This window comes from Trachemys scripta, unplaced genomic scaffold (genome assembly GCF_013100865.1).
Source record: "Trachemys scripta elegans isolate TJP31775 unplaced genomic scaffold, CAS_Tse_1.0 scaffold_124, whole genome shotgun sequence".
NCBI lineage: Eukaryota > Metazoa > Chordata > Testudines > Emydidae > Trachemys > Trachemys scripta.
In genome coordinates, this window is record NW_023260497.1 from 37,139 (window position 1) to 53,220 (window position 16,082).

The following is a 16,082-nucleotide window of genomic DNA, read 5'->3' on the forward strand; positions in this document are numbered from 1 at the left end:
GTGTATATATATATCTCCTCAATATATGTTCCATTCTATGCATCCGAAGAAGTGGGCTGTAGCCCACAAAAGCTTATGCTCTAATAAATTTGTTAGTCTCTAAGGTACCACAAGTACTCTTGTCTAGGAATTAAATAAATTGTAACTGGATTTGGGTCCCAGATACGACATTTGGATCAGGGTTTTGATTGGAGCTCTCTATCCTTAACCTGAATTACTGATATGATACTAGGTAACAATAATACTTGAATATTAAGGAGCGGCACTACATACTTCAGCTTGAGGTTGAAGCAGTGTTGCCAACTCTGAATTGCAAGTCAAGTGATATTTGATGATCTTCTTAAAGCCCCAGATCCTGGCATCCTGTGATGATATGAAAGTCGCAGCTTTCATTGTAAACAAAAGGTAGGTTTCTAGTTCTTGTGGTTGCCGAGAAAAGCTTGAAAACATGAACTCCAAAGGCTCAAACACCAGAAGGGTAAATACACAGAACACAATACCAGCTGCCTACATTGATGATCTTGCTCACGGTTTCCCTGCTAATCAAGGGTTCCCCCACCACACCACAATCATGCATCCCTCCTGAGCAACGGATATGCGAGGATACTGGAGACATGGTGAGCAGTGGCAGTAGTGTTATGTGAATGACAGGCATCACTTTATAATCGCATTTGAATATAGGGGTGCCTGTGCTTTCCCTGGACTTGGCCGTGACGGGGGCTTGAAGGAAGGTGACCCCTAGGCAGCACAAACTGTATAAAATGGAGACATTGCTCACTGGCTAGTGGAAATGACCAAATAATATGGTTAGGAACTGTCCCCATTAGCGAGGGGGCACATCCACCTTTTGTCACAGAAGTTTGCAGTTGAAAGGTATTACTAGCCCTTTGGTTGTTCCAGGATTCCCAGGTTCTTCTGTGGCAGGAAAATTGCAGCCATTTCTTAGAAGGGACCTTGCTACAATCTTCAGCACGTTGCTCACTTCCAGAACGGATTGCTGCCATGCGCTCTGCATGGGGCTACAACTGAAGACCCTCACCATCCTCTTTGCAGTACAAAGCAACCAATTTAAATAAATGATTGAAACTCTTGCCCCAGGGATACTCCTCCTCCAGAAAGATTTGAACTCCTCCATTATGAGAAGCAGAAGAAGAAACAGAGGAAGAACTAAAAGAATCAATACTGACATTAATGCAAGGTGGTCAAACTCGAGAAATGGTCTGTTAATGGCTACAAGTATATATACACAGGCAAACCTGTGTTCTGGCTTAATTCTCATGCTTCTTCAACTGAGAAGAAAACCAAAGAATATGGTCTCCAAGTTGGTGAGGATGCTGTGCAAGGATGGAGAACAAAGTATGACCAGGAACACACTATCATGTGCTCAGACAATGAAAATAAAACAACATGATGCTAGAACTGGTCGGATGCAAACATGGGATGTTCAGCACACTAATTAAACCTCTTTGGGAAATAAGTAACACCGAAAGCACAGAGTGGAAGTTCACACATTGTCCTGCAATTGCCAGCATCCTCACAGCTGGCTGACTGGAAATGGGGGACTGATGCCTCAGTTTCCCTATGATTCTTGGCAGAAGGCTCAGAACCCCGCAAGCCAGACTGTCAGCTGGTGGAAATCTGTGCAGTTCCTCTGACTTCAGTGGTGCGCCACCAAGTTATGCTATCTGAGGCTCTCTCCCTATGTTACATTTGCATCCAACTATAACCATTATAGTTTGTACGCTGAGCAAGAGCAGGACTTAGATCAAAACATCTCATTCCGTTTGCACAAGGGATTCTACAGAGAGGCACTAGGCTCGCAAAAGCAACTCAATAAGGTTTAAGTGGAATTTGATAGAATACAGGCAGACGATACTACTGCTGCCATTCAGGAAAATCTAGCTTGATCTAAATAACGAAGAACTGAAACCACACTAGGACAAAACTGAAAAGCAAGTCCAAGAAGCTATGGAACATTTTGGATTCTTAGCCAAAGTGACTGATCCCAGATACATAGGCTCATCAGGCAAGCCCAGAACAGGAAAAGGAGGCTTGAAGCATAGAGGTATGGGAGGCAGTGGGGCCTAGCAGATAGAGCACTAGAATGAGAATCAGGAGACCTGCATGCTATTCCCAGCTCAGCCATCGGCCTGTTGGGTAACCTTGGGCAACTCACTTCAGCTCTCTGTGCCTCCATTTCCCCATTTGTAAAATGGGGATAATGACGCTGACCTCCTTTGTAAGCCACTGTGAGATCTACCCACAAAACGGGCTAGATAAGAGCTAGGCATTATTGCTTAGTATTAGGTGATGGAACGTCATATTGAGTCCCTTCCTTTCCCTTTTAGTATTTACAGCTGAAGATCCAGATTACTCCCCTAAATCTATGTTTGCGAAGGCGGTTGCACTGCAGTTCATTGCGTCAACATGGTGGGAACATGTGGATGCAAAATAATGGAATTCAGATTATTATCCATTTTGAAAAGACCTGCAAACTCCAATCCAACCAGCGCAGCCCTGCCAGAGCGTGCGTTTAGCATATTCAGATTGGTTTGGTCAAGACTTCATAATAAGCTAGGCGCTGAGAAAGCAAATACATCGGTAAAAGCGTGTCAGGAGCTAAAGGCAGTTGGAATGGAATGGCAGGCCTACCCAGCTGGCAGATGGGGGGGGGGGGGGGGTGGATGCTGTATTCTATTTACAGAACAGTACGCTTTCAATCTGGGCATAGCCTGCCTTTACGTGTTGACTGCTAAACATGCTTATAAAGCAAATCACAGAGTCTGTGTTTGGTGCCTCACTTCTTCATAAAACCGCCGTGGGTTTTCCTGGGGTTTTCCAGGAGGTGAGTTGGGATTGATTTTTCTTGCATGGGGAAAAAAACAACACCACACACACAAAACCCCACACACCTGGGTTTTCCAGGTTGGAGGAAAGCACCACAAACCCTGCTTGTGGGCCCTGACCTCCTGCCTCATTACACCAATAGCAGGGCTGAGCTCAGCTGAGGCCCTCGAGCAAACAGGCCCTAGATTTCCACGTCTGAGAGAAGCTTGTCGCCCTCTCAACTCAAACTCGCTTTCTCCCCGTAAGCCAACAAAACCGGAGTCCGCTGACCCAGACGCAAGGCAAACCTTGTCTGTTTACACAGGCTTCTGCCTAACTTAGCAATAGGGTGTGTTTGGGGGAACGTAGGGTGCATTAGTCTGTGATTTCAGATCTCTCAGGGGGTACTATGCTCTTCCTGCACAAGGGAATGACTGGATCCCAGCACCCAACACTGGGACGTGGAGAAAGGGGCAGTTTGCAAGTGTTTCAAATGCAGAGAGGTTCCCTGCACCCCCCGCGGAGAAAAAAGAAGGAGGATATAGGCATCAGGGACACGGCATTCCTAGCTGACCAGAAGCAGCTGGCCCCACCTACCCGCACACGGAACCTGCACAAGGCCAGCCTAAGGATTCACTCACACTGGGCTTCGGGACAGCCAGAATAGGGGATTCTTCCATGACACCAGCAGAGAAGCAAAGCGTTGGTAATCAACAGATGTGAGTGAGGCAGACGGGTACTGCCCTGCTGGGGCTCGCTCAGTGAGAAGAGCTGTAGCTGTGACACGGAAGGAGTTGCTAGCAGACCCAGTCTGTGTTATAGATCAGGGTAAGATTCGCAAGCTCATTTGATACACGCCCCTTCCCCTCCCCGCAGCACTGCCCCTCCACATCTCCATGCTGCCACCGGGCACCTGAGAAGGGAATGGAGATTGCTCACAAGAGCTAGACAGGCCACTTCTGGCTAGGGGCCAGATGAGGTCCAAGCACCTCTCAACTCCTAACATTAGGGGGAAATGAGGCTTGAGCACCAGTGGGCTCCCTGGTGGCAGAATGGAGCAAAGTCCAGGCAACTTGCAATGGGGAGAGACCAGGCCTGGGAACTGGTCAGGCCCTTTGCATGGCATTGCCTGACGAGTCCAAAACTTTCTTAAGAGGAATCAGGGAGGCCTGGCAAAATTAACTGAGCTGCCCAGCACCCTTCCATGCAGAGAGAGCCTAGGGAGAGGGGAGGCTTGTGTGTCCCCAAACCGGACCCTTTTCCTTCAGACGGGTTTTCATAACAGTGCAAGATTTTCTACGCATGCGATATCAGTGTGTTCCACGGAGGCTGCGCACAAGGGGTCTCTGCAGCAGCACTGGAGGGACTTGTATTGTTATAAACCAAGATGCTACCTTGTGGCTGCATCAGAGGGGTGTCTGAGCATGGCCCATTTCCCTGTCACTGCCCCAGAGGAGAGGAAGAAAAAGAAAAAGAGGATGATTAGAAATGTCCTTCGGATGATCAGAGGGTCACAAACTTTCCCATATTTTGGTCACTTCCTAAAAATGAGCTCCAATGGAGGACCAGGCTCCTGGTTGCCCATGTCCCAAAGCCACAGGGCTAGGATGCATGGAAAAGGGACAGTAGGCAAGAGTGAAGGGACAAGGGACACTGAATTCACTTCCATGTGATGGGTGAGATGACTGGTTACATCCCATTACACAGTGTATCTACGTGGTTTACTGCCTCTACTGGGGTGCAGGGCTTTACAGTGACTAGTTCTGAATCTCCCCTTGCTGTCTTCCCCACACCTACCTGCACCTGGCTCCAATCCTGCCAGGTCACTCTGCAGCTTGCTCCTCTCCCCCTCCAATTTTGATGCCCATAGTTACTGAATTTACACCAGTGAAACCCCTGACAAAGAACAGCATGACCCAGCAGTGCAGGGACGGGCTAGGTGTTTTTCAGTCCAGTTAATTGACAAAGCCTCTGGAAACCCCAGAAGAGTCCTGGGGTGGATCAACACTTGGAGACAAGGAGATGTTTCCTGATTGTGAGAGAAGTCCATAACCCCCCTGGAAGTGCTCTGAGGAGCACAGCTTGAGAGCTATTGAGATAGCCCATTGGAACCACTCCGGTCTTTGTGGTGTGGTTAAGTCAGAAGGTCTGACGCTGGCAGTGTGGGCACTAACCGGGGTAAATCAAACCACTGACAAAGCACCAGAGGGGGACTATGGAGCCAGATATGGTGTATGTGCTATTCCAGCCATATCCCAGGAGAGCAGAACCTCTGGGCTCTACTGTGGAGCTGTTAGTCCTGGAACCCATAAGAGTTCTTGATTTAGTCCTAAGTGGAGCACAGGCTCTGGTCCAAAAGGTGAATATAACCAAACCGCTTGGTAATAGTGACCGCAGTGAATTAAATTTAACCTCCTTGTAGGGGGGGGGAACATAAAAAAGCCCCACCCCAGTCACATTTAACTTTAGATGGGGAACTATACAAGACTGGTGACACTAGTTAGATGGAAATTAAAAAGGGCAGTCACAAGGGTAGAATGCCTGCAAGCAGCACGTAGGCTACTTAAAAATACCATAATAGAGGCTCAGATTAAAAGTCTACTCCCAAATTTTGAAAATGGACATTAGGAGGGCCAAAAGAATCTCATCATGGCTGAACAGAAGAGTAATGGTGGCAGTTACAGACGAAAAGGTTCTTTTAAGATTTGCAAGTCAAATCCCAATGAGAAAAATAGGAAGGAGCACAAATGCTGGCAAGTAAAATGTAAAAGTATAATACAGCAGACCAAGAAAGGATTTGAGAAGCAACTTGCTGAAGATGCAAAAACTAACAATAACAATTGTGTTAAGTACACCCGAAGTAGGAAGCCTGCCAGTGGGGCCACTAGATGACAAAGGTGTTAAAGGAGCACTCTGGGAAGATAAATGAATTCTTTGCACCAGTCTTCACTGGAGAGGATAGGGTGGGGGAGATTCCCCAAAAGAATAGCTGTGATGTGGGTAGCAAATCTGAAGTGCTGTCCCCAATGACAGTAGAAGAGATTTTAGAACAAATTGATAAATTAAACAGTAATTAATTGATAAATTAAACAAATGGTATTCACCTCAGAATTCTGAAGGGTCTCAAATATGAAATTGCAAAACTGTCGTATATAACCTACACTCTACAATGAAATCAGCCTCTATATCAGATGCCTAGAAAGTAGCTAATGTAATGTCAATTTTTTAAAAAGGCTCCAGAGGGGATCCCTGCAATTACAGGCCAGTGAGCCTAACTTCAGTACTGGGTAAATTGGTTGAAACGATATTAAAGAACAGAATTATCAAACACACAGGTGAATAGAACATGTTGGGGAAAAGTCAACACAAATTTTGTAAAGGGAAATCATGCCTCACCAATCTATTAGAATCCTTTGAGGGTGTAAATAAACACATGGAGAAAGGAGATCCAGTGGATATAGTGTACTTGGATTTTCAGAAAGCTCTTGACAAGGTTCCTCACCAAAGGCTCTTAAGGAAACTAAGCAGCCAGGGGATAAGAGGGAAAGTCCTTTTATGGATCAGTAACTGGTTGAAAGATAGGAAACAAAGGATAGGAATAGTCCGTTTTCACAATGAAGAGAGGTGAACAGCAGGGTCTCCCAAGGATCTGTACTGAGGATCGTGCTGTTCAACATATTCATTAAGATCTGGAAAGGGATGTGAACAGTGAAGTGGCAAAGTATGTAGACAACACAAAATTATTCAAGATAGTTAAGTCCAAAAAGAGGTGGGTTTTTTTTTTTTTTTTTTGGAGTTTCTGACTAAAAGGGTTTCTGACTAAAAAGAGTTACAAAGGGATCTCACAAAACTGGGTGACTGGGGAATAAAATGGCCAATGAAATTCAGTGTTGATAAGTGCAAAATAATGCACACTGGAAAAACATAATCCCAACTATAAATATACAGTGATGGATTCTAAATTAGTTGTTACCACCCAAGAAAAAGATCTTGGAGTCACCATGGATATTTCTCTGAAAACTTCTGCTCATTAATAACAGTAGTGAAAAAACCCTAACAATATGTTAGGAACCATTAGGAAAGGGATAGAAAATAAAAAAGAAAATATCATGATATAAATCCATAGTGTGTCCACACCTTAAATACTGTGTCCAGTTCTGGTTCTGGAAAAGGTTCTGAAAAGGTCAACAAAGATTATCAAGGGTATGGAACAGCTTCCATATGAAGAGAGACTAAAAAGAATTAGGGCTGTTCATCTTAGAAAAGAGATGACTGAGGGGGATACAATAGAGGTCTGTAAAATCATGAATGGTGTGGAAAAAATGAAGAGAGAAGTGTTATTTACTCTTTCACACAATACAAAAACTAGGGGTCACCCAATGAAATTAACAGGCAGCAGGTTTAACGCAAACAAGAGGAAGTACTTTTTCCACATGACCCACAACAAGCCTGTGGAATTTGTTGCCAGTGGATGTTGTGATAGCCAAAAGTATAACTGGTTCAAAAAAAACCTACATAAATTCATGGAGGATAAGACCACCAATGGCTATTAGCCAAAATAGTGAGAGATACAACCCCATGCTCAAGGCAACCCTAAGCCTCTGACTAACAGAAGCCGGGAGTGTAAGACAGGGGTGGATCACTACCCTGTTCTGTATCCCCGTGAAGCTCTGGTATGGGCCACAGTCAGAGACAGGACACTGGGGAAGATGGAACCTGGCGTGATTCAGTATGGCAGCCCTTATGTTATCTTCTGCATCTCAAGGGAACAGTTCTCTCTGTTTTTCAGATGCTTCTAACCCTGTAGCAGGGAAAGAGGCCAAGTCAATTACTGAAACATGCACCAAAACCAGCCCCCACAGTCTCACTGAGGACCCAACCTCTGCCAAATCCAGGGCAGAACGAGGTTGAAGGGTTTGATTCCTCTCTTACGAAAAGTGAGCCTATCGAGACGGGTTCTCCGTAGCCGCCTCTTCTTATGTTCTCTTGAGGCGAAGGTGCTGCTGCTCTGGCAGTGAGGGAAATCTGCCCTCCCTGCGGTGAGTAGCCCGGCCTCTTTGTTATATTTAAGGAAGGGCCAGGAGGAATTCCACGGATTTTTTTAGTAAGATAAACAGAACTCTTGACCTCTTCCATAGAGAAAAGAGAAGGAGCCGTTCCCAGCATGGACTGGGTTGGAGCCTGGAAAAAGAGTGCAAAACTGTGGGGAGGCGGGGAAGCTGGCATGCTCCCTTCCCCTCCCACCATCTCACCCACCCAGCCAGTGCTGCCATCAAGGCATGGGGAGCGTCGCCATTGGGACCAAACAACATCCACCCACTTCCCTCAGCCCACACCAAGCCAAGTGGGGCAGAATGGCCCTGACCCCGCCTTCCGGGGGAAAACAATCATCTCTGGGAGGGGCCCCGAGTTCCCCCCGCCCTATGCAGAAGGGAAGCAGAGAGGTGCCCCCCTTGGACCAGAGGGGCTCCTTGGACGGCAGGAAAAGGCTCAGCAAGAACTTACCACTAAAGAGCGAGTTCATTAGGGTTTCCACAAGTTGGGCTTCATTTCCAGGAGGCGCGCGCACCCTTGCTCTGTTTTACACCCCCACCATGGACACCAGCAATCGGAGGCTCGCAGACTCCATTTCACACCCTGCCTGGGTACGAGGCTCTCTCTTCCGCGCTGTGTGTGTGTGGATCCGCACTTCCTCCCCCTCTCCCATTCCCTCTCACTCCCCCCCTTTCAAAGACTAGCCGGAGAACAATAGGTGAAAGTCTAGGAATATTTACTAACTGATAATCTCTCCACGTATTGCAGCCGTCTGTTTTTCCCGTCTGATAAAGATTTCAGAGCCAACCACTTTCGTAAAACAAAGAGGGGGGAGGCTGGGAGGTTTGGGCTTTTTTTTTTTTTTTTTTTAAGCACTTACCATTCACCTGCTGGGGGGAGTAGGCTTCTGATCCAGAGTCCGGGGGAGAGTCGGGTAAAGTGCTGGAGAGCAATGGAGAAAGAGAAGAGAAGGTCACTGCAAACCAGCTTCCAGCAAAACCAAGCCTTTCAGTTTGCTCACTGTGACTTCCACACTCCAGGATAAAACCCATTCAAACGGCACCACGGATAACCCCACTGCCCACAGACACTCCTGCTGGCAGAGGCTGGCACCAGAGCCCACACCCAGCTCTCCTGCCCCATCCTTACAGCACTCCCTACTACCAGCAGAAACTGGGACTGAAATAGCCGTGAGCTGCCCTGCAGTCAGCTCTTCTGCCCCGGCTCCCTACAGCCAAAGCTCCCAGCTAGCCCCTCCACACACCATTACCTACATCGCCTCAGGCTGGGACTGGAGTAGCTGAAAGCCTTGCATAGCCAGAGCCTCTGCACCATTCCCTGCTGCATCTCTCGCTGGGCCCAGAACTCCCCGACAGCCAGGGCCTGAGAACATTTGCTACAGTGCCTCCTGCTGGAAGAGGCTGGCACTGCAGCAGCTGTCAGCACCCCTGCACAGTACCTCCTTTGATTGTATGTATAGGCATTTCATTTCACAGCCATTTTGTTCACCTGCTAATCAGAGTCTTCTCTTTGCAGCTCATGGCCAGTTAAAAGAAGCCAAACAGAAATGTATCTGTTCCCCAGAAAAAGATCATTGGTTTCACCCTGAATAAATAGGGGAGCCTGGCTCTGTTCCGGGATCTGATGCATGAAAGCGAAGGCTGTGAGGCTGAGGGCCAGATTCAGCTTTCACTCACACCTGGGGAAATCCGGAGCAGCACCCACAGAGGTCAATGGAGTTCCTCTGGATTTACACCAGCAGCACCAAGAGCAGAATCTGGCCCTAACTCTGCAAAAGGGAACCAAATATGAATAGGAAACTCTATTGGCCTCACCAAACGCACCATGTCCGGGGATAAAAGGATTGACAAGGAACTTCCTGTGTTCTATGGGGCAGTTGGGCAGCAGGGGAGTGATCTGTTAAGTTATCCTCTATTTATTTTGCCTTGTACCATGAGGCTAAACGCAGGCTCCCTGCACACGGACACGTCAGTCATTTAAAAACCACACTGCGAAAAATCCAGTTTGATCCAACTTTAGCTTTCCAGGACTCCCAGCTCTTCATGAAAAGCTAAACGGCTCCTCCCCAGTTACCCTCAGAGACAGCCTGGGAAAATAGACATGCCATGTTGCATGCCCGACAGGTCAAAAGACTTGGTCTCCATCAGGAGTAAGTTCCAGAGAACGTCCTGCCCCTGGATAAACAAATCTAGCTCCAGAGTCCCAGCTGATCTTAACGGCCCAGGTGCCAATATGCAGGCTTGGGGTGCGGGGAGCAGACATGAGCGGGCTCAGGATATGTTGACACTACAGGGACTAACACCAGCATAACCCCGTAGTGTAGTGATGGAAGGGATTTTTCTGTCACTATAGGAACACCACCTCCCGGAACTACGGTCGCCACCTCAACAGAAGAATTCTTCCCTGCATCCACGCCGAGGGTTAGGTCGGCATAGCTCCAATGCTCCAGGGTGTGGATTTTTCACACCCGTGATGGACGCAGCTACGTCCAGACCAAGCTTAAAGTGCCTTTGGGTGGGGGGAAGGGCAAGAATATTGCAATGAGATAACGGAAACCAAACCAGAGTTGTTGCAAAGTCATCTCAGGACCCAATTCAGCTACTTTCTTGTGCCTTTTGTCACAACGATCCCCCCAAGGCCAGGGGACTGGGTAGGGTACGGAGCCCTTCACCTCTAGGACACTGACTCCACTGGGGCCCCAACTCGGGGACTGGGAGAAAGACTCTCAAGCCTCCAGTGTGACCAAAGCCGAGGTTATTAGGGACCCAAAGTCGTCACCCTCCAACTGCCATTCAATGGGCTGGAGTCCCAGCCCCTGGCGGGCAGGTATCCCCATCGCACAAGCCATGGCCACCGTTGGCTCTATGAGCCTGGTTGGCCATCTCAGCCAAGGGCAAGGACAGAACGGGTCCTTACTAGACTAAACAACTGGAAGCCTCCTGCAGGATGGACTCTAACATGACTGAGAGCCCCTAGGAATGGCCCCTGTCCAGCTGTTTGCCTCATGGGAAAACTCCGTGTCCTCCCCCAGACTGGGAATCCAACGGCAATGGACACAATCAGTGATTTTCTCTACCCCGCCTCATTCATGAGAATCTTTCCAAGTCCCTCCAATGGGCCAAATCCAACCCAATGGCCTCAGTGGAATTACATCAAGGTTGAATTTGGCCCCGTGAATTCAGAGCCTTCCCAACTCCTGGAATCATGATGATGTTCTCCTTATTGGCATCACTAGATGGCGCGAGGCAGAGGAGAACAGGAGATTCACAGACATGCACAAAACCTGGACTCCATCCTGGCCTGGGCCTCCGCACCCAACACCCACCAATTCCAAAGAGGAAGGAGATGGCTGCAAATGTAACACAGCGAGGCTATGCGCCACATGAGACAGAGGTGCTAAGTGGAGAGATGGGAGACTTCAGGATGGGTCAGGCACTGGCGCAGGTCATGTGTGTGTGGGGGGGTGATGCCAGACTGCTGGGTGGCCACGCTGAGAGAGGGATGTGGCACTATTGATTTCCATCGCCGTCTGACTGACTCCTCTGGAGTCTTCCTCTGCCAGCGGTGAGGAAAGGATCTCCCCAGCAGCACCCTTGAAAGAGTCAGGGGAAGGGAGAAGCTGGGGTGCTCCTCCCAGCAGGGGCTAGGGACTAACAGCTACCAGGAATGAAATGTATGAACTAGCATGTGTGGGGAGCTATTTCTCTCACCTCTGGGAGCTATGGCACATTCTACCCACGGTGGGAATTGTCTCCATCTATGTCTCACTCTCTGGGGCAATCCCCACCCTGCCCACCAAGACAGCCTCGGCCCCATTCCCGCCCAGCATGGCACAGCAGTCCTCTCTCTACCAACGGCTGCGCACTCCTGCTCACCCAGCAGAGCAATCGCTGGCCTGGCATTGCCATGCTTCCCTCTGATCCCAACCTGCCATGGCAGGCCCATCTCTGCCCACTGAGGTAGACACCTGCCCAGAAAGCAGGAATCGCAGCATCTCCCTGGGTGCACTTTCTCCTCCTGGGGCTACATGTTCAGTCCACCAGAGATACAGAAACTCAGTCCTCCCACTCTTTGCAGGGGGTGAGCCTAGAGTACACTGCAAGTGGGTGCAAATTCAGCCCAGGGTCTATCTCCTTCCTACACAGAGTGAGAGATATCAAATACCAGCCCAAGGTATTTGGGACACCAGACTCCATATCTTTTTGTCTGAGTTAGCTACCACCTTTCACCTGGGATAGCCCCAGGGAGATCCTGGAATGAGGATTTTCTCAATCTGGAATGGATTCCAAATATGCCTCTGTTCCTGCCTGAGATACTAAAAGATTTTCCCATCATTCACTCACAGAGCCTTCTGCTCTGTGTTCCATGAATCTCTTTGGCCCCCGCCGGCCCTGGCTTTAATGCCATCTGCTCTCATATGGGACGTTACTATTCCACCTAGCTCAGTGCACGTCACTGGCACGAAGGCCACAGCCAACGCTCTCAAACTCCAGCACCAATAACTAAGCACCTGAATCAATGTTTAGGCACCCGAAGGTTTGTGGGACAAACACAGCAGGCCTCAGAGTTCCTAATGTATAATCACCTCCAGGTAAAGAAACTCTTTTTACTCCTCCTCCCTGCTTCAGCCACACTTACCCAGGTGCATAGGAGGCCTTGGGCTCCGATTTGATTGGAGGGACCACGTTATTCAGGCAGTGGCCGCTGAGGTACCCCTTGGGCACCACCATGCCATTGTTGTTATTGCAGTTGAGGTGAGCACTGTAGCTGGGTCCACAGGGGTTGGCCAAAAGAGGACCATGACGGACCGGGCCTTGGCTGCCTGGGGGACAGAGATGGAGGGCACCACTGGAAGCTGGGTTGGTCACATGAGCGACGCTGGAGATGGAGCTGGCAACAGGAGCGCTGACAGAGGCAGAGCCGGAAGGCTGGGTATGTGCGTAGCTGGCTGAGGCAGGGATGTCCGGGAAGCAGCTGTGGGAGAGAAGTTGAGAACCTCAGCAGTATACACGTATTGCACCTTTCGCCGGCCACGCAGCCCTTCTGCCCCCACCCACACACCCACCACTGGGAAGGAGGCACCGCAACCCGACAGCACCAGCAAAACTGCACCCCGGGGCTCAGGCGGGGAGCGGAAGGAGGGTGAGTATCTAGCTGCTACTGGTGGGGGAATGGAGGGAGGTGGAATGTAATCTCCCAGGACAGAGAATACTAACCTAATGTTGCTCATGGATCTTTAAAGGCTAGAACTGCCCATTACCTCAGTTCTTCGACTTCTGGGGAAAGTGGCCACTCCAGCAGCTCACTTCCCGTTTGCCCCATGCTGTGGCATTGATTCAGGCCCCATTACACCACTCAGGTCTTCCTCTGAGGGCTCCCAGGCAAAGACTGACCAAACCCAACCCTGCTTACTTTGCCAGATGTGCTGAGAAGCTCCACTCAGCCCAGTGTAACAAACACCTGCTGGGAACAGGACAGTACCTCCCATCCCAACAGGTCAGTGCCCCAGTGCCAGCACCAACAGGGACTACAGCCTCCCGCCTGTGGTGAGTGCCCATTTTCTCCCCGGTGAAGTCAGTGCACCCCAGCGTGGTGTGGAGAGCCAGGTCCACTGCTGGTCCCAGGGAGACATTTCCCTTCCGCACACACTCATTCCTGGGGATCTCTCTCCCCAGAATGCCAGTGCATTTCGCTCCCAGCATTATGCCCTAGTAGCTATTCCTAGCAGCACAGAGGAGCGTGGGCCAAAATGCATTCATTTGATGTTCCTCTGTGCCATTTTTAGTCCTGTCCAAAGGTAGCAGGGGGTGCGCCAAGGACGGGAATTAAAGGATTCTTTACTGATCCTACCTGGGAGGAAGGAAACTAGAAAGGGGTTTGGAGAACAGAGGAGGGATTGAAAATGACGATGGTAGCACAGAGCGACAGATGGGAGATCTGACAGAGGCAGAGAGCAGGGGTAAAAGGGGGCAGGGAAGCTATTTACAAACAAGGCATTGCACCCCTGGAAAGGAGAAAATTCAACTTCTCCCTGGGAAAATGGTCACTAGCTCTGCCCCCGCTGGCAGCCCCCCACCACCGGGCCACACACGAGGCAGGGACTTACATATCTGGTGAGTCTTCCTTGCTGATGTACTCTTCCAGAATGCTGGTGTCGATGTTGGAAGGTTCCAGAGCTCCATTAATGTCGTGGCCTGCAGAAAAGAGAAGGAATGGAAGGGGCGAGAGCCATTAGAAAACCAGACAAGTCAGGCTCCCTTTCCTGAGAGATCAGAGAGCCACTTACAGCTCCTCCTACCGCCCCAGGGCCCTCCAGCGCAAGAGGATAAAGGGACTGAGCTGAGGGCCAGACCCACTGATCCTTGCGCAATCAGATCATGCTCTTTTAGAGAGACCACCTCAGTGTCCACCCGCACCCCTGCCAACCCAAGAGCTGGGAACGCGGACGCCATGGGGGCAACAGTGCGAGTGCTGACAAGGCAGAGTTATTAGAAAGTCTGCGGGACACAGGGAGTACTCGATGGTAAATTGTGCCGACTGCAGAGCCCTGCTGGGCTGGGCCTGGTTGCTTGGGCTGTTGGACTCCTCTGCACAGAGCCTCCTGAGAAATGTGGATGACAGCGCCTGGCAGTAGCATAGGCCTTGTTAGTGTGAGCTGCAGGAGCCACTGGCTTTGATTGGGCCACCTGCCCTGGCGGAAAAGCTGCTTGGTGTGGGCTGCAGGAGCCCGTGGCTAGGCCTGAGGCCTCAGGAGCCCATGGCTAGTGCCGAGCAGCAGGGCCGCGCTGTGTGGGCTCTGTGGGTGGATTCGGGAGTCTGGTTTCATTCCCTCCCCATGGACCCTTGCCTTGGTTTCGCAGAACATGCTTAAATCGCTCATGCTGCTGCCAGCTTTGGAACAGATCTCAGCTCCCCTCATGCACCCGCCTCCCACTCCTGCGAGGGCAGCACTAGACTTTCTTCCCCTTTCTCCTACAGGTCCCTCCTCCTCCTCCTCCCGTGCTGTGGAAGCCAGGCTGGGGTTCGTCAAGAGAAAGTGCTTTCTTTATCTGCCTCGCTGGAGTAGGAGTGTGCAGCCTGCTGGGGCCTATGCCAACCCCAAGTGCCAAAGACACTGCCAAGAAAGGGGAAGAGCAGCCCCAGCCCCGTTCCCAGAGCTTGGCTAACAAAGACGGCCCTTCCACAACGGCCCGATCCCTTCAGCCAGAGGCGATGTGTCACTTGCCCAGCAGACGCGCACACACACACACATACCATCAAAGGACCACCACCCCCTCCAAGCCACACTGTGGGGAAAGGTTAGCCAATGAACCGCAAACGTGAAAAAGAGGGGCTTCAGCCAGCGTCCAGCCAATCAGATCTTTCCCCTGTGAAAATCCCTTTCATACCAAGACAAGCAAATCGGCAGAAATAAATCCAGCTAGGAATTTTGCCAAGCGAACGGGGGTGGGGGAATCTTTTCCTTGGTAACCCAGGCCGGAGAGAAAAGCCTGGGTCGGGATTCCATTGTAAAACACCTAACCCTTTGTGTACCACACACCTCAACAGCAGGTCACGGGGAAGGGTGGCTCGCTGCTACGAAAGAAAGCATCCAGCTTAACACACACCTCAATAGAGCCTGGAGTCCCCAGCCCCTCCAGTGTCCAGGCCGGGATCCCACAGAAAAGCAACAGGCAGGACAAGTGTGCAACTTGGGGTGCCGAGACGCACAGACACTTCCACAGTACGGTCCCAGAGAGAAGGACCGTAGGGTGCAGGAACGTCGGGCTGGCTCCCCAGCCATGGCCTGAGGATCTGCCTCCTCGTCAGAGAAGCTTGCTTAGATACGGGCATCATGCAGGTTGGAACGTTTCCTGGCTCAGGTGCCCTTCGGACTGACAGCGTCGGCTGGACCAGGATCAGCGCAGGCAGGGGCTGGAATGCTTCCCCTAGCTGCTGTGCTGCTGTGGGTCAGGTGGAGAAGCAGCAACCCTCCCCCCTCCTCGATGCTCTCCTCCTGAGTGCTCCCCGACACAGCTCTGGGCCTGTCCAGCAGCACCCCTGCCCCCCAGTGCTTGCTAATGCTCCTCAGTCCTGACCTGGCACGCCCCAGCTATTCCAGCCCTGCCCAGCCAAGGTTTGCTAATGTTCTCAAGCCATGACTCTCAGCTCCCCTACTATTCCAGTGCCAGTTCTCTCTTGGGTAAAGACTTTCAGTCATG

The 16,082-nt window shown here is 50.4% G+C and overlaps 1 protein-coding gene across 1 annotated transcript in view; it reads right to left on the minus strand.

The window, feature by feature from the left end:
• Nucleotides 1-14,112, minus strand: part of LOC117870275 (myelin regulatory factor-like) — a gene marked incomplete at its 5' end in the record, with an annotated part of 47,093 nt that extends 32,981 nt beyond the window's left edge. Inside the window, 3 exons of the mRNA XM_034757364.1 lie at nucleotides 8,741-8,802; nucleotides 12,520-12,855; nucleotides 13,988-14,112. Coding sequence (XP_034613255.1) covers nucleotides 8,741-8,802; nucleotides 12,520-12,855; nucleotides 13,988-14,112 — 523 coding nt within the window. The remainder of the gene's footprint in view (nucleotides 1-8,740; nucleotides 8,803-12,519; nucleotides 12,856-13,987) is intronic.
• Nucleotides 14,113-16,082: the final 1,970 nt, after the last annotated feature.